Consider the following 21176-nt stretch of genomic DNA (forward strand, 5'->3'; position numbering starts at 1 on the left):
GCTATCAACATCGTTCCCAGGCCGAAAGTCAAAGCCACAGCACTGCACCAGCTACCGAGAAGGAGAAAAAATGACTGCTACTGCTGAACCCAGGACAGCCAGTGATGTCGTACCTCTGGGACTAGGCCAAAGCTTCTGGATCCTGTTGTTTATTCCTCATGCTGTGCCCATTAGTATAGAGGCATGATAGAACAAGACGATGTTCTTTCTTTTAGTGTGGAAAAATCTATGGAATTTAAGTTATTATTGTGATACAGGGAGGAAATTAATTTTCCCTATAGTTGCAACTGTGGTATAACTGAATATCAGGCTGTACTTGTGGGCCTAGTCATAAATTCCTGTGTGGTCCAGGAATTCCCCAGCTTGTTTCCGCCTAGATGAGACAATGGATTGATTTGAGACAAGGTGATTGTGAATCTACATAGAAGTTAATTCAACAAGTCAACTAATAGCTACAGGACCACTCTCTAGGTGGGTGGGATTCTGGACAGTCCAGGTGGTTCCCCCAGACAGCCCCTGCTGTGCATAGGCCAAATGATAAGCACTACTTCTATGCTTCAGTGTGTAGATTAATATCCTAGGTGGAAAATTTGGCAGTCTGAGTGATTCCCTTCAGTTAGTTCCTGCTGTAGAGAAAGGAACTGACCAAACTGTACATAAATAAGGTAATCTTAGTCATTTGTATTGGGATTGACATGGTAAGGTTTTGGTGATGGGTGGGTATGTCTGCTGAGGTGGCCTCTGTGAGAAGAGGCATGGGACTGCCCTGTGCTGGATATATCCAGCTCCAGCTAGCTCAGCAATGGACCATAATGATCCTGACTGAAAGACCATTGTACATTTAAGCATTAGTGATGCACATAACAGTTAATCCAAGTATGATCAGACCTATGCTGTGCTTCACTGCACATACAACGTGGCCTTCAGGCTTATGTTGTGCTGCACATAGTCCTTGGCCACAGGATAAACTCATTGCCGCACAGGAGCCTGCAGGCAGCTCACATGCATCATCAGCGATTATGCCATGTGCATGACCTTGCTTTATCTAACAGTGAAGCAAAAAGTTAAGCCCACTCTTATGCCAATGCCATATGGCAGTATTAAGCATTCCTATAGGAGGTGTGCCCACATAGAGGAACTCCTCCACTTAATGACAGAGCTCTGAGAGGAGGTGAGTAGGTTGAGGAGTATCAGGAAGACCAGGAGAGAAATAGACTACTAGAATCACACCCTACCTTTCCTGGGACAGGCCCAAGAAGCAGACAGAATAGAATCATAGAATCATAGAATAATTAGGGTTGGAAAGGACCTTAAGATCATCAAGTTCCAACCCCCCTGCCATGGGCAGGGACACCTCGCCCTAAACCATATTACCCAAGCCCTCGTCCAACCTAGCCTTGAACACTTCCAGGGATGAAGCATTTACAACCTCCCTGGACAACCTATTCCAGTGCCTCACTACCCTAACAGGAAAGAATTTCCTCCTTATATCCAATCTGAACTTCCCCTGTTTAAGTTTTAACCCATTACCCCTTGTCCAACCACTACAGTCCCTAATGAAGAGTCCAAGAGAATGCATGATATGGAGGATTCCCTATCATCTCTCCACCTGGCTGAACATGATGACTGGGATAAGGGGCAATGGCAACAAGTTCCCATCCTGGGTGCCATGCATAACAGGCACAAGGCATAATAGCGCGAGAATAATGTTAATAAAACACTGATGGTTTAGTTGTTGCTATGTAATGCTTACTCTAAATCAAGGTCTTTTTAGTTTTTCATGTTCTGCCAGTGATCAGATGCACAAGAACCTGGGAGGGAGCAGAGCCAGGATAGCTGACCCAAACTAGCCAAAGGGGTATTCCATACCATAGAACATCATGCTCAATATATAAACTGGGGATAGTTGGTCAGGAGCCTCTGATCGTTGCTGGGGAATGGGCTCAGCATTGGTCATCAGGTGGTGAGCAATTAAATTGTACGTCATTTGTGGTTTTTATTTTTTTTATTTTTCCTCCTTTTATTTATTTTGTTCCCTATTATTTTCATCAATATTGTTATTGCTGTTATTTCCATTATTAGTATCTTTTACTTCATTTTGGTTTTTAATCTGCTCCGGTTGAGAAACTTTTACCCAACCCCTTCCTTAAAGCACTCAAGCAGTAAAACAAAGGCATAAAGCACCCTTTCTATTTTAACAGTCAAAATGATTAAAGAGGGGACTAGTCTATTCCCTTGGTTCTTCTTCTTTCCCATCATTACATTGATAGCAACATTTATTATACATGGTACACTGGTCACAGGTGCATTGGTAACAATGATTCCTAAGTTCTTGACACGAATCATTCTCATATTCTTTACAATTCCCCCATTTGTTTTTATGTAACCTATTGATTCGTGTTTTAGCTTCTAATCTAATGACTGCTTTCCGAGATGCAGATAATATTGGTGTCGCCCTTGTTTTTAATATCATCAGTAAGTTCCTCCTTGATTTGTCTTTTCAGATTCCAATGGTATAACAGTTAATTGCATGTTCTGGACAACTGTACGTATCAATTTGGTAAAGCACATGATTATACATGGAATAATTAACATTCCTCCAAAATTGATTCCATTCCAGGTTTGTGCTGGAACATGGGCTACCTTTTCATTTCCCTTATTAATTCATTTATGGCTTTTCCTTCATCATCTATTTCTAGACAACAATTACTAAGATTAAATTTTCCACAGACCCCTCCTTCCTGAGCTAACAAATAATCTAAAAGTAGCCGATTCTGATATATTGCAGTTCTCATCTTGGTATTCTGCTTTGCAACTAATCCTAATGCATCTCCTGTTTTATTTACCACTATTTCCACTACATCTTGTAACCTTATAATCCTGTTCATCATATATATAGGAGTCCTGTATCCCCAGGACCCATCTTCAGCCCAAGTTGCCGGATCATAGTGTGAGATTATTCGTTCAGGTGGCCGCTCATTGTCCTTCCAATTAACAATTTGCAGTTCTCTTTTATATTGTTTTCTCCTTAGTTCATTGGTCTCTGTGTATAACTGGACTCCTAAGCGTTCCCCTCTGTTTATAGGTAATAAGAAAAAACTAGGTCTGATTGTTCCCAATTGTCGTGGTATAAACCCAGACAGACAGCTTGTTACCCACTTGAATAGTAAGTGGTGGTGTACTGACTCTCTAGATTTTTCTTTAATTATTATTTGTAAAATCACCCCTGGATCTTCGCCAGGTCCATAAATCAAAAGTCCAATTTTTACCTCTTCTTGTTTCCATTGCTCTGGATTCCAGATAGTTAGATTGACAGGGTTACAAGAATGGGCTGTACAATTGGGAAAAGTTATTCCCTTTTTAATCTCTGCCCTCAATTGGGTTCCCTTGCATTCTTGGGGCCATCCCCAGGTAGGAGTTGTACTCCAATAGGCACAATTCCATCCAGTATGTCCACAAAAATGATAACTTCTTTCTGACTGACTATCATAATCCCAATCTGCATAACAACCTGTAGGTAAATATGGTCTCTCTTTTGGTTGGGGGCAAATGTATTTTTCACATTCTCTCAATTTGAATATAGGTCATACAGGTTGGCTTAGATTAGTTATTATTTGGCTTGTTGCCATTAGTCTTCCTTCTGCTGAGTTTGTTCTTATCTCTATCCAATATTGATGGGGGAGTTCTTTCGGATTAAAACAAAATGTTTTATTTTCCCTTTCTTTACAAAGTCTGTATTGAGTTTGGTTGTGTACACAATTGCCAATTATTGTTCCTTTACATTCATACATGGTGTGATAGACTAGTGTTTGAGAGGTTACTCTCTCTCGTCTAGCTGTGGTAATGCATTCATTACAGTCGTCGCTTTTATCAGCCGCTGCATTTGCCCATATGAGCCCAATCAGAACCATCTCCAAAAGAGGTCCGGTCAGGATCATAGTGCTCAGTGGTCACAGCCCCAGGGGTTGCAGCCCTCGGCAGACCCTTCCAGCTGCAGCACCGATTCCCTCCGTCTTGCCCTCCCTGGCAGGTCAATTTCCCGTTGGCCATTACAGCAATAATATTTGACCCACAACAACTGTTCCAACGGGGTTGTAGTTTCACACCGAATGCAAAAGAACTGAAATTGATTTCTCAGTAATTGTTCTTGGTGTCCTTTACAAGTAATAGTATATTTTGAATAACTGGGACTCTTTGCCCTAATATACAGATTGCAGTGTCTACAGATAGGACATGGACTGGTATTAGCCCTTATTCTATTATTTATTGAGATTATTTCAGTTGTGCCTGATTTTCCCATATCATATCTACAGGAGTCAGTATGAATTCCCTCAGTTACTTGTTTAAGTCCTCTTGAGGGTTAGCTTGGTGTCTCCAGGTTGTCACAACTTTCCATTCTCTTATGGGTTCTTTCACTCGTGACGCATGTGTTCACCCCTTTTCAGCAGTTCTTATCGCTGTTTCTGTAGTTAAAAGAACAAGAAATGGTCCTTCCCAACAAGGGGATAAACTTTCTTCTCTCCAGCTTTTTATTAGTACCTTGTCCCCTGGTTAAGTGACATCCTCCAACTTGGGGTGACCTATTGGTAGTCCCCGGGTATATGGCATCCCATTTAACACTTCAAAAGGTGAAATTCCAGTAGTCGAATTTGGCATGGTCCTAATATTTAGTAAGGATAGGGGAAGACATTTGATCCATGGCATTTTAGTTTCAATCATTAATTTTGATAACTGGTGTTTTAAAGTTTGATTCATCCTTTCTACTCTCCCAGAACTCTGGGGATGCCAAGGGGTGTGATAATCCCATTGGATTCCTCTGATTTAACGTCAAATAAGTTGCTCCTGTATCCACTTAAAATTCCACTTTATTTATAGAAACACAGAATAGTTAGGGTTGGAAAGGACCTTAAGTTCGTCAAGTTCCAAACCCCTGCCATGGGCAGGAACACCTCACTCTAAACCATATCACCCAAGGCCTTGTCCAACCTGGCCTTGAACACTGCCAGGGATGGAGCATTCACAGCCTCCCTGGGCAACCTATTCCAGTGCCTCACCACCCTAACAGGAGAGAATTTTCACCTTATATCCAATCTAAACTTCCCCTGTTTAAGTTTTAACCCATTACCCCTTGTCCTGTCACTACAGTCCCTAATGAAGAGTCCATCCCCAGCATCCCTATAGGCCCCCTTCAGATACTGGAAGTCTGCTATGAGGTCACCACACAGCCTTCTCTTCTCCAGGCTGAACAGCCCCAACTTTCTCAGCCGATCTTCATATGGGAGGTGCTCCAGTCCCCTGATCATTCTCGTGGCCCTCCTCTGGACTTGTTTCAACAGATCCATTCCAACAGATCCATTCCTCTAGTTCCTCGTTTTAATTAATCAGTGGACCTGCTAGGGAAGATTCCCCAGGTCCCTGTCAGTCTAGTTCCAATTCAGTCAACAGAGCCACCCCATGGTATTCCCCCCCAGGGCAGTCTCACTTCCAGGGTCCAAACTCCTCATAACACGCATGTCAGAGACTCTATGTCGTCGCGATGCGGAGGGAACACAGCACAATCAATATGATTGATAAAGTGATCCGTTTATTCTGTTTAAGCCTAGGGTATATATAGAGCTAGATTGCTACACACACACATTCTTGGGAAACTCCTGTGGTTACATCCCTTCTTCTAACATCCTTGTTCCTCCCTTCAGGATGCTCGTTAACTACAAGGTCAGCTTATCCTTTTGCACAACTGGTGTTTTACTGAGCTGGGTTTCTAACTGACTTTTACAAAACTGGTCCCTGGCCAAGTTCAGCCATGGGAACGTAACCCTTGTCTGCTAACCATGCTTCCACAATTCCCCCTTTTTCTTTTTCAAGCATATTTGTTACAATTTTCATAAGGCTTTGCTGAATACATTGAATAATGCAAGGCAAACAAATCAAGATAAACAAAATCAAGATACATACAGGCAAAAAATGACTTAAAATACTGCTTAGCCAGGATCCTAGTCCCAGTGATCTTAACCAGGAGGTGAGGTCCCAAGAGTCACCTTCTTTTAATTTGTGCAAGTTGTCTTTGAGTTGTTGCAGCTCCTTGTGAATAGAGCTACTATGGTCTGAGAGGTTCATGCAACACGTATGGCTCTCTGGTAACAGCGGGTCCATCCTTCACATCAAGGTCTGGCATGGCATGTGTCCCCACCGCTCCACGCCTGCTGGGTTGCAGCCAGCAGCGGAGCTAAAGGTTCTTCTTGGTTGCAGGCACAGAGGCCAACCCAGTCTTGCCCTTGATTGTGGTAGCACGTATTTGGTCAGCCTCAGTCCTTGCATCTTGTTGTCAATGCAGTTTCACCTGCTTCATCCAATAACAATCTGTTATTACAGCAAGGCACACACACTGATTTACATTAGCAGAGTAACTATTACAGGGTGCAGCAGCATGTTGAAGATGCTGATGCCAGCAAGGGACTAGCCAAAGAAATTTCTTACCAGTGGAATTCTCTCACCCTCTTAATTTGTTCCGTTACCTGTTTTATAACACTACTATTGTATTAGAATATTTCTATCTTTTGCTTTAGCATTTTCTAGCAGCTACTACAAATTTGCATACTCTAACATCTCTTTTACAAGTGACATATCTATACAATACAAGGTGTAGTTTCTTATCAGCAACTGGCTAGTAGTTGGTTTCATACACAAAATCAAAGCCTCTAACAATAGCTATTTTACAAGCACACATATTAAAGCTCTTACTTTTCAATTGCTCTTAAATAATGTTTAGCAATCATTGGTTTTTCTCTTCCTCTATCTCATTCTGTTTAGGGTTTTCACATTCAGCTCCTGTAGCTGAAGCATCTCGGCTTCCTCCATTCATCCGTCCAGATCATGGCAAGGCTTGACAAACTTTGCAGGCATTCGCGATGGACCTGTAGGCAGGAGGACACAAATATACCCCCTCCTCCAGGTTATCAGTTCTTGAGAAGTAGATAGGTTCTGTATCTGCCACTCTGATGCTGCTTAGGTGATGGCTCGTAAGGCTTGTGTTTGCACTACCCCTCTCGCTTTTTCAGTTAGCAGTTCTTGTTTCAACCGATCTATCTGTTCCTCCAAGTCTTGTATTCATCCCCAGGTTACTTTAAACATATTAAGCTTGGTTTTGTTTTATTTTGTTTTGTTTTTTCTCTCCTCAGCTCTGGTGTCCATCCTGGTCCTTCCACCGGTGGAGCACTGGGAGCCGAATTGGAGGGCAGCTGTTTTTGAACATGGGGACTAAACTCTTATCAAATAACCTTGTTTTCTTTTTTTTGTTTTTTTTTTTTTTTGAAGTTGCTCACCCTGCTTTGCACGGGCTACAAATGCCTGCCTGCTCGGCAGCAGCTACAGCTGCCTGCCTGCTTCAGCAGCAACCATAAATATCTGCCGGCAACCGCACTTTTGCATTAACCCTTTCTTGTCTGAAATGTTAAACTACTATCTATTAGAAACTTTTACATGAACCCAACAACAAAAAATACACAGAACACCGTCTGCCCTTAACACACACACACACATATGGGATCCCACAAGCACAGTCCACACAACTACAATATTTGAAGCACAAAATCCCAACAATCATTACTTCCACTACACAATCGCACGTACAGAACGTGGCACAAGGACCCTGTGGAGACTAACAAGAAAACCAGCTCCAAGAAGCATCATCACAGTGCAAGGTGGCAGGCCCAACCTTAGCAGGCGTCCCCGCAGAGGCTCTGCCTCCCCCCACATCGCATGAGGCTTGGGCTTTTATACTGGCCAAAATGCACACTCATTCTGACACAGGTGGCCAGCCTATGTTGGAAGAAGTAGCCAGTAGTATTTATAAAGGTGTCCAAAGGTCAATAGAAACCTGGACATACTTATTTTTACCAGCTTCTAGTACATGAGTATCACAGAGAGAATGTATTAAGTGAGTTGTATATGGGGTCATAAGTCCACAGTCCATCATAGACCTTTCCACTGCAGGTCTTGATGCAGAAATTTAACATAAAAAAGGTTGCTCCCTTCATCTTAAGAAGGACTGAAAACATCCATAAAACGGATGTCCTAAGATCAAATTTCAGTTCATTCAGTCATTGACAAGGGGGGTGTCCTGGGGCAGTGTTGACTTTTTTCCAGTGTTTCACCCATCGAGCTGGCACCCACTTCAGACCAGAATCTGTAATTACAAATATGCATAATAAAATATGTACATTTACAAATATTTACAAGATGTAATAGGGTTTTTAACAAGATCCACAACCTGTGATTAGTGACTTCTTGTAAAATTGCCCTTTCTATACGTTGAACAATGCTTACAACATATAAAGAATCGCAGACAATACTAAGAGGGGTGTCAGGCCATCGTTGAAATACTGCAATAACAGCACTTAGCTCTAGTGTTTGTAGCAAATTGGAAAAATGACCAAATATCTTCTGCTCTTTCCAACCATCGTCTGTTTGTCAAACATATCCGGCTGTGTGATTGATTTTGCTTGCATCTGTAAAGACAGTTAATCCTACAACAGGTTTACTAGGATAAAAGGTAACATCTTCAAACTGATTATTCTTTAGCATTGTAAACATATTATGAGGTGGAAAATGTATATTAAGAGGACCAACAAAACCTATCAGAGCAAACTGAACAGCAGAGCTAGATTGTTGTGCCCAGTCTAACCATACCCTGGTAAGTGGCAAACAAATTTGTGATGGATCACAGCCCATAATTTTCTGACAACGTGAACAACCTCGTATAATCAAAAGAGCAAATACTTCTAACCGAGTAGTTACAGTAGTCGCTGCTCTCTGTCTGGTGCAATTACCAGTCCTGCTTTCGCTAATTCTGATTGTAGCAGGTAGAGCAGATGGTCCTTGTTTAAATCTTTGCCTGCAATTAGGATATCATACATATAGTGATAGATAACACATTTTTGCTGTTTTTGTCGGATCTGTTGCAATACTCAGGCAACATACAGTTGACAAAGAACAGGAGAATTTTTCATACCTTGAAGTAAAACAACCCATTCATATCTCTTAGCAGGCTCTCCTTTGTTAATTGCTGGGACAGAGAAAGCAAATTTTTCACAATCGCTTGGGTGTAGAGGAATTGTGAAAAAACAGTCTTTTAAATCAGTTACTATTAAATCCCAACCCTGAGTTATCATTAAAGGGCTAGGCAAGCTAGGTTGCAAAGCAACAACATTCAATTGTCTTGTGTCCAAATTTGTCACATCTAATACATTTATCTGCAAAACCAATAACACTATTGGGGGGGGCGGCGGGCTGCTGAACTAATTTTCTTTACAGTACACTGTTTCTTTTTAAAATGTCTCGTCCGTCCACAATTATAACATCTCATACCTTTAGCACCCCCATGATCGCCCTAATCTCATTGTAAAAGGGGTTTAACAGCAGCAACAAAGGTAGTAGCCTTGTATCCAGCCTTTTCCTCTGCTGTGCTCACTTTAAATCGTATCTGAAGGTGGGGAGTAAGCAACAATTGAGCTATCATACAGATATCATATGGTGCTAAGATATATGCAGAAAAAATATGTGCGATAATTGCTTGAGTATACGATGATTTTAACCCATAGGATATTACTGGTTGACGCGCCTCCTTTACTAACTTTAAATCCAATGCCTCCCTCTCCTTTCCCCCTGTGGAGTGTTAAACACCGGGAATGCCGAGGGACCCATAGCCGAAAATTCCCCCATAACAATTGCATCTTTTATCATCCCTTGAAAACCTTTAGCAGGGTTATTACCGTAATCCAGTACCCCGTGCCCAACATCCCCCTCCCACTCCCCTTTCTTTACTACTGGATTGTAGGAGGGTGGGGCAGAGGGTTTGGAGGTTTCTTTTGTCTCCAATGCTTCTAATTTCTTCAGCAGCTGTCACAGTTGACCATCACTGAGGCTGGTTTGCATCTGCCGACGAGCCGAACTGTCTGAGTCGGGATCAGGAAGGGAAGGGTACAAGTCTGGTTCTGCCGGAGACTCTGGGTATGGTTCCAATTCCAATTCGGGGTCTTCTTCCTCTAGGTCAAAGGTGACTGCATTTGCACTTTCTACTTGTACTTTCGGACGCAGGCACTGTTTCACTTTATCTTCCCCCTTATGCTGAGGAGGCTTCTGCGGTGCATAATCGAGAAGGGCGGTAAACTCTTTCCCTAAGTCTATTTCTTTCCCTATACCTCACTTCTCTAAGAAGCACTTAAATAAATCATAGGCTGCCTGTCTTTCCATATCCATTTCTATATTCTTCACAAATTACACAGATTTGGCTATTCTTCACAAGTTACACAGCTTTACGCAGCTTTACAGAGCTTTACAGACCTTTTTATATTCTTTCACAGCTTTTTATATTCTTCACGAGTTACACAGCTTTGACGCCAATGCAGCTTACCCCGCAGACAGCCAAATTAGCCGGCGGCGATGGCAGAGGATCCTCTACCGGTGACCTGGCTTCTCTCCTCCAGGTCCTCGAGGCGACTCGGTACTCTTGTCCAGCAAGATCAGTGCCTTTGACCCTCCGGATGCTGCTTTTCCGGTGCTTCCTCGCTCCGCTCGCGTTGACCCCAGCCTCTACAGGTACCTGGGTTTCTTTGTCTCGCCTGGGTCTAAGTCCCTTGTTCAGGTGCCAATTTGTTGGAGACTCTATGTCATCGCGATGCGGAGGGAACACAGCACAATCAATATGATTGATAAAGTGATCCGTTTATTCTGCTTAAACCTAGGGTATATATAGAGCTAGATTGCTACACACACACATTCTTGGGAAACTCCTGTGGTTACATCCCTTCTTCTAACATCCTTGTTCCTCCCTTCAGGATACTCTTTAACTACAAGGTCAGCTTATCCTTTTGCACAGCTGATGTTTTACCAAGCTGGGTTTCTTACTGACTTTTACAAAACCGGTCCCTGGCCAAGTTCAGCCATGGGAACGTAACCCTTGTCTGCTAACCACGCTTCCACACACGCACACTGATCCGGCTCCACAGAAGAGGAGCACACTCCCTTGGTTTTCCTATTTTTTTTCTGTTTCTTTTTTTTTTTGTGACGGTTGCCCACCTTGCTCTGCAGGGGTTGCAGATGTCTGCCTCTGCAGCAGCACTTCTGGTTTAACCCTTTCTTAACTCTGAATGTGAATGTGCTGCTTGTTGCCAGTGACACCAATATCCTCCTCCTTATCAATATCTGATAGGACAGATATAGAGGATGCACCTCTTGGAGGTACCCATGATATTATCATTTTCCTATTTATTTTCCTGATTACTGTTTTGTGGGGGTTTTTTGTTTGGTTGGGTTTTTTGTTGTTTTTGGTTTTTTTTTTTTAACTTTTAAATATCATTTCTCCAATATCACAGCTGAACAACATCCCTCCAGCTTAGCTTTCTGTTTTTCCCTGTCCTTTTCCAAAGCCAAAATTAGGGCATATTAATTTCATATTCTGTGTGCCACTCCAGGTGGTTTCTTAAGGTGATAAACGTATCTGCATACATCACTTCATCCCATTTTCCTGGCCACCTCAAAACCAACGTTCATTGTATTATAATTCAGAGTTCCATTTTTAGGCCATTTCTCCTGATCTTCCAAAGTATATAAAGGCCACAATTGGTTACAATGTTTTATCAACATTTTCTTCTTTACCGAGCCTCCAGGAAACCCTCCCAGTTCTTTCCAGTGTTCCAAAATGCACCCTAAAGGACTCTTTTTCAAGATCTCTTCACTCTGCCAATTTCCCATTATCAGTCTCACATTCACACACACACGGGATCCCACAGACACACTCCACACAGTTAAAACACTTGAGACAGAGACAAAAATCGTATCAAACTAACAATTAACAGTTATAAAAGTCTGTCACCAATACCAAAATCACAAGACCAAAATCATCACTATAACAAGCCACAAAATAGACACTCCTCTTGATTGAAAGGTGCCTTACCATTTACATATAGATTTAAAGCCTGACAAATCCAATCATCAAAACACCCAAATACTGGCCATTATAAATGGTCAGGCTGAATTTCCTCTTTGGTCCACACTTCCATACAGTAATGGACCTTTTTTTTTCCTTACTCTTTTCCTCCTGGGATGGCCAAGAGCCCCAGTACTTAAGTATTAACCCCAAGGGACTGTCTGGGGGGTATATCTGGTGATTAGCTCCCTACCTTATTCCTGGGACCTCTCCATGGGCCCCTACCTGGGACCTCTCCATGGGCCCCTTCCTGGGTTAGAGTTACAACTCCTACTCTGACCCATTTCCCGCCGGGTGTGCTTCCTCTCAGTCAATCACTATCACTTCCCTCCTTCAGTGGACAAGTCCCTCATGGGAGATTGGAAACACGCTTAGAAGAGGTCCACACTCACTTCACAGATCCTGATACCCTGGTCCGTGTCTCACCATACACTCCGTCTCTTCACCGACTGGTTTCTTCACTGAAACCACGGTTAGAGGAAAACCACGCAACCTTGTTGCGTCTTACATACATGCACATACCGGCTTCGCATTGATCTCACGAGACTGCCCGGGACTAGAACTCACGAGCCACAAATTGTGGGGCGCCTCCTCGTAAGTGCTACAGTCCCAAGCAACCACACAGAGATCATATCGGGGTCACACATTTTTGTCATAAAAATTCGTCTTAACCATGATCTGGTTTAGTTATTTTATTACAGTTGATTAATATCGAGAGGCAGTAAGCAAGCAGCGCTGGGTGCTCTGGGGAGTCTCTGCTCCGCCAACGACTCAAACTGGGTTCTTTGGGGTTCAGTCTTTTATACTTTGTGGTCATGGGTCTCAGCCAATCCTGTCGACATGGCTCCTTTCTATTGTTCTTCCTTGGTTGCTGGGGTCTTGTCTCCGGTTGAGAAACTTTTACCCAACCCCTTCCTTAAAGCACTCAAGCAGTAAAACAAAGCCATAAAGCACCCTTATAATATTAACAGTCAAAATGATTAAAGTAGGGACTAGTCTATTCCATTGTTTCTTCTTCTTTCCCATCATTACATTGATAGCAACATTTATTATACATGGTACACTGGTCACAAGTGCATTGCTAACAATGATTCCTAAGTTCTTGACACAAATCATTCTCGTATTCTTTACAACATGAGCCAGTAATGTGCCCTTGATACAAAGAAGGCTAATGGTATCCTGGGCTGCATTAGGCAAAGTATTGCCTGCAGGTCAAGGAAGGTGATCTTTCCCTTCTGCTCACTGCTGGGGAGGCTGCATCTGGAATACTGTGCCCAGTATTGGGCTTCCTGGTATAAGAGACTGATGGCACTACTGGAGAGAGCCCAACAAAGGGCCACAAAGATGATCAAGGGACTGGAACATCTCTCCTATGAGGAAAAGCTGAGAGAGCTGGGACAGAGAAGAGAAGGCTCAAGGAGGAGAGATCATTCATGTATATAAATACCTGAAGGGAGGGTTCAAAGAAGGCAAAGCCAGGCTCTTTCCATTGGTGTCCAGTGACAGGACAAGAGGGAGTGGGCACAAACTAAAACACAGGAGGTTCCATCTGAACATAAGGAAAGACTTTTTTTTGACCATGAGGGTGAATAAGCACTGGAATAGTTTGTCCAAAGAGGTGGTGGAGTTTCCTTCCCTGGAGATATTCAAGAGCCATCTGGAGATGGTCCTGGGCAACTGGCTCTAGGTGACCTTGTTTGAGCATGGAGGTTGGAGCATATGACCTCCAGAGGTCCTATCCAACCTCAGTCATTCTTCAGTTCTGTGAATTGGATTTATAGCATGCATAGTAATGATTGAATAGTGTTTCAAGTCTCAAGCCTGATTAAGCACAATGTCAAATATCTGTTTTATTCTCATATAGCAAAGATGACAGCTAGCAGTGTTAGTGGAGCATTCTCTGTGAATCACTAGAAAAACTAGGAACACTAAGAAAATTATCATTAAATTATATACTATAGGTTAGATGCAGAGTGTTTTGGTTTGTTTTTTTTTTTTATCTCATTGTGCATGTGTTAATATAACTACATCATAATTATTCAAATAAGAGGAATAACATAAGAGCTGTAGATATAATTTCTCAAGTTACATGCTCATATAAGATTGTCACAAATTGCTTTCTGTGGTATGTTTTTTACTGATTAATTTATTGCAGTGCACGCTTATTCAAGCCTTATGGTGTGTTTTCTTTACCAGCCACTGGTGCTGCAACCACCATCTATGCTGTTGAGGCAGATGGTGACCCAAATACTGGGTTTGAAAAGTCAAAGGAGCTAGGAGAAGTACAGTATCTTATTAAATGGAAAGGTTGGTCACACATCCATAATACTTGGGAAACTGAAGAAACACTAAAGCAACAAAATGTTAAAGGAATGAAGAAACTGGACATCTATAAGAAAAAGGATCTGGAAACAAAACGCTGGTGAGTATTTTTATAACTACTTATTCACTCCTTATTTTTTGTAATATAGATGTTTTGTTGTGGGTTTGTGAGTTCCATCGCCTCTTGTGAAGGCATAGTTTCAAGTGCCTATGCAACAGGAAGACAAAAGCTATAAAGTTGAAGCTTCCCTAACACCTTATGATCCTGTATGATTCTGATCATAGAAACTTTACTTGAGCAAGTGAGAATGCTCACACATCTTGTAAAATGAGGCCTTTAAGGAAGCAGCTTCTGCACCTAGATTTTAATGTGTCTGTTAAAAATGAAGTTTTAACAAGATGGGTGCCGGGTTTTCTGGTTTTGTTTTAAATCTTACCTTTTACTAATTGCATCATTGATTGATTGAATTTTGATCAGAGGTCTTCAGGAATTGCTGCAGAGATTAAAAAAGAAAACCAAACAGAAATGGTTAAAGCACTCAAAACATTACAGCATTTAGTTTTCTTGGCTCAAACTTCTGTTAAAGCCTCAGAACCAAGGAGTCAAAAAAATCCTTAAGTTTTAGTGCTGTGTTTTAGGATCGTATTTTATTAGTATGTATAATATATAATCTATGAATAGTGGGCTTTTTAGTGATTCCTACTTATAAGATAGATTTTTACAGTGAGCCATCAGTGATGTTCTGTAAAAATGCCATGTGAAAAACATTACTCAGTGTTGAGAATAGATATTGTAAATTAACTGTATGACTAGTACAAGGTGTAGCTGATAGCAATGTCTTTTGATAAGCTTTCTCACTCATCAGTGGTGAGGTACCTAGGCCAGATACAGGAATTTCAGAGTTGTGCTTTCTTCAAAGAAGCTCTCTAAGCAGCATTCCTACGGTGCTATGTTCAGAGCTTTAAAATTGCCAGATTTTCTTAGTTTTAGAGATACACAATGTAATAAGTGCTACAAATAAATTCCCATTTCAGGCTGAAAAATGCTTCTCCAGAAGACGTGGAATATTATAACTGCCAGCAGGAACTTACAGATGATCTACATAAACAGTATCAAATAGTGGAAAGGATAATTGGTATGTGACAAACTTCCAGATGGAAAAGTGTTGAGAATATTACAAATTTATAGCTTGCATGTTGTTAAGAAATTTAGGTTATTAATATCCCTAAAAACTTAAGGCGAAACAAAATCTCTGATGAAAAGAAAAGTTGTCTTACTGTCTTTGCTGTGAAACTAGTTCATGTATCACCTAAAATGAGAGCTTTCTTAAAATACAGAAGGAAAATATTGATCTGGTATCTCTGATGCATTTCTGCAGCTCATTCAAATCAGAAATCAGAAGCTGGTTATCCAGATTACTATTGCAAATGGCAGGGTCTGCCTTACTCAGAATGTAGCTGGGAAGATGGTGCTCTCATTGCCAAAAAATTTCAGATGTGTATTGATGAGTATTTTAGCAGAAATCTATCCAAGACTACTCCATTTAAGGACTTCAAGGTGAGTGTGTAATTTCAATGGATTTATGCAGTTGCAATAATAATTAAAAAAGGTTGACATATTTAATGCATTAAAAAAGATGTACAAGATAAAATATTTTCTGAATGTTGTCCAGAACAGTAATAATGATAGCTATAGTTATATATGTTGCAAATATCATTATTAAGAGTAGTCTTTTGTAGATATTTGTTTCCTGCTTATTTTATTGCCGTTAACAGATAGAATTGTTTAGTACCTCAATTTGTTTTAAAACTAACCTTTGTGAATGCGTTCATGTCACTTCTGTTGTGAAATTTAGAGTGGCAGTCAAGCTAATTTTAGCTTGCAAATGGGTTGATATTTTTATATGGTCTAGTTGTGATTAATAAAGTCTAGACTTGGTGACCAAACAGATTCCTACTGCTGCTTTGTTTCTATAAGACATGTTGCGTAACTTCACCTAGTAGTAGGAATGATGTTCAGTTTGCTTTTGACAGATTCTAAAACAGAGGCCAAGGTTTGCTGCACTAAAGAAGCAACCATCTTATATTGGAGGACATGAGAGTTTAGAGTTAAGAGATTATCAGTTAAATGGACTAAACTGGCTTGCTCATTCATGGTGCAAGTAAGTATAGTCTTCAATTAGTCTTGCTGTTTTGAATTTGAAAGCATTTATAAATTGTTTGTTTGTTTGTTTGTTTGTTTTTAGAGGGAATAGTTGTATTCTTGCAGATGAAATGGGTCTGGGTAAAACAGTACAAACAATTTCTTTTCTGAACTACCTGTTTCACGAACACCAACTGTATGGGCCTTTCTTGCTAGTCGTGCCACTTTCTACCTTGACATCTTGGCAAAGAGAGATTCAAACTTGGGCTCCTCAGATGAATGCTGTTGTTTACTTAGGAGATATAATTAGCAGAAATATGGTGAGTATTTCTTTGTATCATTGAAAAAGATTAGTGGTAAACAAGGCATACTTCATGTTCCTGTATTATGCTAATCTCCAATATTTTGATTAGGAATGAGCAAATACTCATTTCAAACACTGTATGTGTTAAAAATGCAAATTAAAAACATAAATTTTGAGCTGATATAAATGTATGTGAAAAAATCCATTCCTGCTTGATAATAAAAAGAATTAAAAATGCGACCTTGCATTTGAAAATGAATTGTCTTTTGTCATGTGATTATTTAGGTGCATAAAATAAATATTTAATCCAGACAGACAATCTTAATTTGTTTTCTGAAAGGAAGAATCTAAGTAACCTTATCCATTAAAGGTTGAAAAAAAACCACCAACCCCCCCCAAAAAAAACCCACAAAAAAACCCCTGAAACACGCACAGATAAAATCCACAAAAAACCTAACTAAACAAAAAGCAACAAACCCCCCCCACCACTGTTTAATAACTTTTTTTTAAGCTTCATGTGTTGTTCCTTTTTTGTGATGAGATTCTTATATGTCACTTAACATCTATATTGCTGTAGTACCTGAAGTCATACTGATCAATAAGACCATTTTTCTCTACCTTATAGTTCATTCGATTTTTCTTGTAGATAAGAACTCATGAATGGATGCATCCACAGACAAAACGATTAAAATTTAATATACTTCTAACAACTTATGAAATTTTGCTGAAGGATAAGGTAATCACACATCTTCAGGGAGATAAAATAATTTGTAGAATGTAAAACTCCTTTAGAGTTGGCACATATTTGGGTTCTGGGCCATTAAATGGATGGGGAGTATGACAACTTTACTCTTGGAAATATGACAGTGAAGTTTTCTTTAAGCACTTCTAGATTTCATGTATATAAATTGAGGCTTTCTGCCCCCTCCCCCCCCCCATATCAAGTGGGTTAAACTTTTTTTTTTTTTTTTTCAGTTTGCTTGAGCTTCACGTTGCTGTAATTTCTTTGCATCTCAAAATCTCTACTTCTCTGTTAGGCCATCACCCTGGAACTGAAAAATCAAACCAACCCCTATCCCCAAACACCTGTGATTCACAACTCTGAAATCCCATGTTTTATCTTTGTATTTGCGTGTGAAGTATTATGTATATTACTACTCTCTTCATGATAGTAGCACATAGAGTTATTGTTAATCCTAACAGCATATGAAAATTTTAATTTAAAAAGTTGCTTGTTGGCTTTTTATTTCATTTGTTCATACATGCTGGAAAGAAGATAGTTAATGGTGGATTTTTTTTAATTTTTTTTCTTTTGTCAATTGGAAATGTATAGATCAGCTTTTTGCCTACCTCCTCCCCCCCAAGTATAAACATGGGATGCCTGCATAGCCTTTTGTTGAATCTAGCAAACATAAAAACCGTAATTAATACTAAAAACATGTGTCCGTTCATTATTAAAATAAAAGGAGTGATGGTGTATATATAACCTCATGTAAAATACCAGAAACTGCATAATATATTAACTTGTGTAATGTTTCCCCCCCACCCCCAATTTCTTTAAGTCATTCCTTGGTGGTCTGAATTGGGTATTTATAGGAGTTGACGAAGCTCATCGTTTAAAAAATGATGATTCCCTTCTGTATAAGACTTTAATAGACTTTAAGTCTAATCATCGTCTTCTTATTACTGGAACCCCTCTACAAAACTCCCTCAGAGAGCTTTGGTCTTTGCTGCACTTCATCATGCCAGAAAAGTAAGGAATGTGAAACTTTTTTATGTGTGTGGTCGTTTCTTACAGTGGAATATTGTAATGATTGGATAATCTGTTAACAGACATAAAGAACTGCATTGTGAAATAGTTTAAATATTTTATATAAAATAGTTGCACACATTTTTCATTTTTTTGGTAGCAGCTGTCACTTTTTCTGTTTTAGCAGTCCCCAAAAAGAAAACAAAAAAAACCCAACCAAACAAACAAAAAAAGGATTGATGCATGACTCAAACCTGAAAAGACATTTAACCTTAATCTAAAAGGAAACTCACATGGATTTACTCTAGGGAAATAGAATAGGGCTGGGAATGTCTTCTTTTCTTAGTACCATGAGTGAAAACGAGATTGCACTACACTGCCCATATCCAGTAATTCAGTCAGGCAGTGAATTTGCCCTTATAGTTTGCATAGTATAGGTTTATTGTATTGATGTTACTCTACACTGGCCTCTGTTTATATCTGAGATAAATAAGAGCACATGTTCCTTTTGGATAGCTTGTAAATACATAGCACTGTAGTTCCATTTAGTTTTGGAGTTATGCATTGCAATGACTTCTTCAGAACCTTACAAGCAAGGCCACTAAATCTGTTGTCTGGCACCTATTCTTAATTTGATCGCAAAGTCCATTGTCTTAGTCTGTTAGCACATGTCGGAGAATAATTACATTTCATCTAGTCCATACAAGCTGCAAAAGGTATGCGGTCTGTTCTCTTGCACTTCCTCCAGCTATGCAACTAATTTTTCATGCTGATCTTGAGAAATATAATGGAATTTCTGCAACCTTCTACCATGCAGAAAAGTAAAATGTTGGGTTTTCGCTGGAGAAGTTAAAATCCAGTAGTTTGTTTTGAATTCTGCAAAATTTTGGAAATTTCCATTCTCCTATTTGCATGCAAAATATTTGGAATTTCTTGTGAGATGCAAATTCACAAACTTATTAAATAAAACAGGGGTGTGGGGAAGAAGTCCATATGTGTTTGTGCACATGTGGTATATTTATGGTCTTTGTGTGTCTATGATGTTCATGGTATGTCACTATTTTACCTTTATTCTTTCTTATGTTGAAGGTTTTCTTCCTGGGAAGATTTTGAAGAGGAGCATGGCAAAGGGAGAGAGTTTGGTTATGCAAGTCTTCACAGAGAACTTGAACCATTTCTACTCAGAAGAGTTAAAAAAGATGTAGAAAAATCTTTACCTGCCAAGGTTGAACAGATTTTGAGGGTGGAAATGAGTGCATTACAGAAGCAATATTACAAGTAAGTAATGACACTTTTTAATTCCTGTAATTTTAATGATATATCTATATGAAAATTTCTGAAGTGTAATAGTTCTCATAATGCAATTTGAACTGGTATTTTGAGAGCTTACATCCTTCATATTTCCACAAATGGTTAGAAATTACTTTCATTGCACATTCTATATCATAGGTGGATTTTAACCAGGAATTATAAAGCCCTGAGTAAAGGTTCAAAAGGCAGTACCTCAGGATTTTTGAACATCATGATGGAACTCAAGAAGTGTTGTAACCATTGCTACCTCATTAAAACACCTGATGATAATGAATTCTGTAATAAACAGGAGGCCTTACAGGTAATACCTTTAAAAAAAACTTTTAATATGCATGCAGTAATATTATAATTGATGCAGTTTATAACAACATAAATGTTTCTAAAGATCAGGGTTTTTCTCTGTGACCTTTGAAGTTCATAATTTAAATACTTTCTAAAAACTACTAGATTGAAATCACAAGTTGTCGCTGCACAAGCTATTTTATATTATAAAGTGCTTATCAAAGCTAAAGGATGTTTCATTTGTAACTTGGCACACTAACTACTTAAATTTGTAATTAAACCCATCAGAAGTGTTCAGAAATTATTGCTAATAATTGAATACTTGTAGCAATTATTTCCTTGTCTCATCTGAATAATCTGAATGATACATCCTTCTTCTTTCTGGCATAAAGAATAAAAGCACCTAACTCCAAAGTTTTTATTCCCCAAAATTCTATCCTGAGCCTCTTCAGCTAAAGAGGCCTAATACTTCCAACATTAAATTCAGGGTGCACCTGAGTTTCTCTTCTAGTTGTTCCCACTGGAGCTGAGAAGAGTTAACATTGTGACCTAGATAAAGCCTGTTGCCCTCTACAAACAAGATTACTCTCACTTTTATCTTGCCTAAGGAACCTGACTGACTAGGCAATGTTTAAAATTACTTAGCAGGTCAAGTAGCAATGCTTATTTCTGTTCAAAAGAAAGGAAGTGAGGAACAAGTAGTACTAAGGTAGTCAGGTAGTCTGTTGTTATTTATTTGTTAGAAAAGAACTTGAGCCTACACTGTAATTGCTCTAACTCGTAGCACACTATATTTACTTAACATTTTAATGAAATGTTAAGCATGCGAAGCAGTTGACTTCGCACCTCAAGACTGCCTCTGGTAAGAAAGAAAGAAGGGTCATTGTAGTGGGTGATTCCATTCTGACAGGAACAGAGGGCCCGATATGCAGAGTTGACCCTCATCATAGGGAAGTGTGTAGTCTGCCTGGAGCCCGGATCAGGGATATCACAAGGGCGCTCCCCAACCTGGTGCGCCCGACAGACTACTACCCGCTGCTGGTCTTCCAGACGGGTGAGGGGGAAGTTGCTTCCTGCA

At 39.9% G+C, this 21176-nt stretch overlaps 1 protein-coding gene across 1 annotated transcript; it reads left to right on the plus strand.

The window, feature by feature from the left end:
• Positions 1–377: 377 nt before the first annotated feature.
• On the plus strand, positions 378–20201 carry LOC133218300 (chromodomain-helicase-DNA-binding protein 1-like). Its single transcript, XM_061364620.1, has 13 exons — positions 378–405; positions 2407–2475; positions 3086–3166; positions 10485–10596; positions 14142–14408; positions 15344–15444; positions 15688–15866; positions 16343–16470; positions 16555–16771; positions 17402–17491; positions 18318–18508; positions 19595–19783; positions 19955–20201. The coding sequence occupies exons 1-13, from the start codon at positions 378–380 to the stop codon at positions 20163–20165; spliced, it is 1863 nt and encodes a 620-aa protein (XP_061220604.1). The 3' UTR covers positions 20166–20201.
• Positions 20202–21176: the final 975 nt, after the last annotated feature.

The sequence above is a fragment of the Neopsephotus bourkii genome, unplaced genomic scaffold (assembly GCF_033783945.1).
Source record: "Neopsephotus bourkii isolate Nb327-2 ecotype Australia unplaced genomic scaffold, CSIRO-AGI_Nbou_v1 NB_1240, whole genome shotgun sequence".
Lineage (NCBI taxonomy): Eukaryota > Metazoa > Chordata > Aves > Psittaciformes > Psittacidae > Neopsephotus > Neopsephotus bourkii.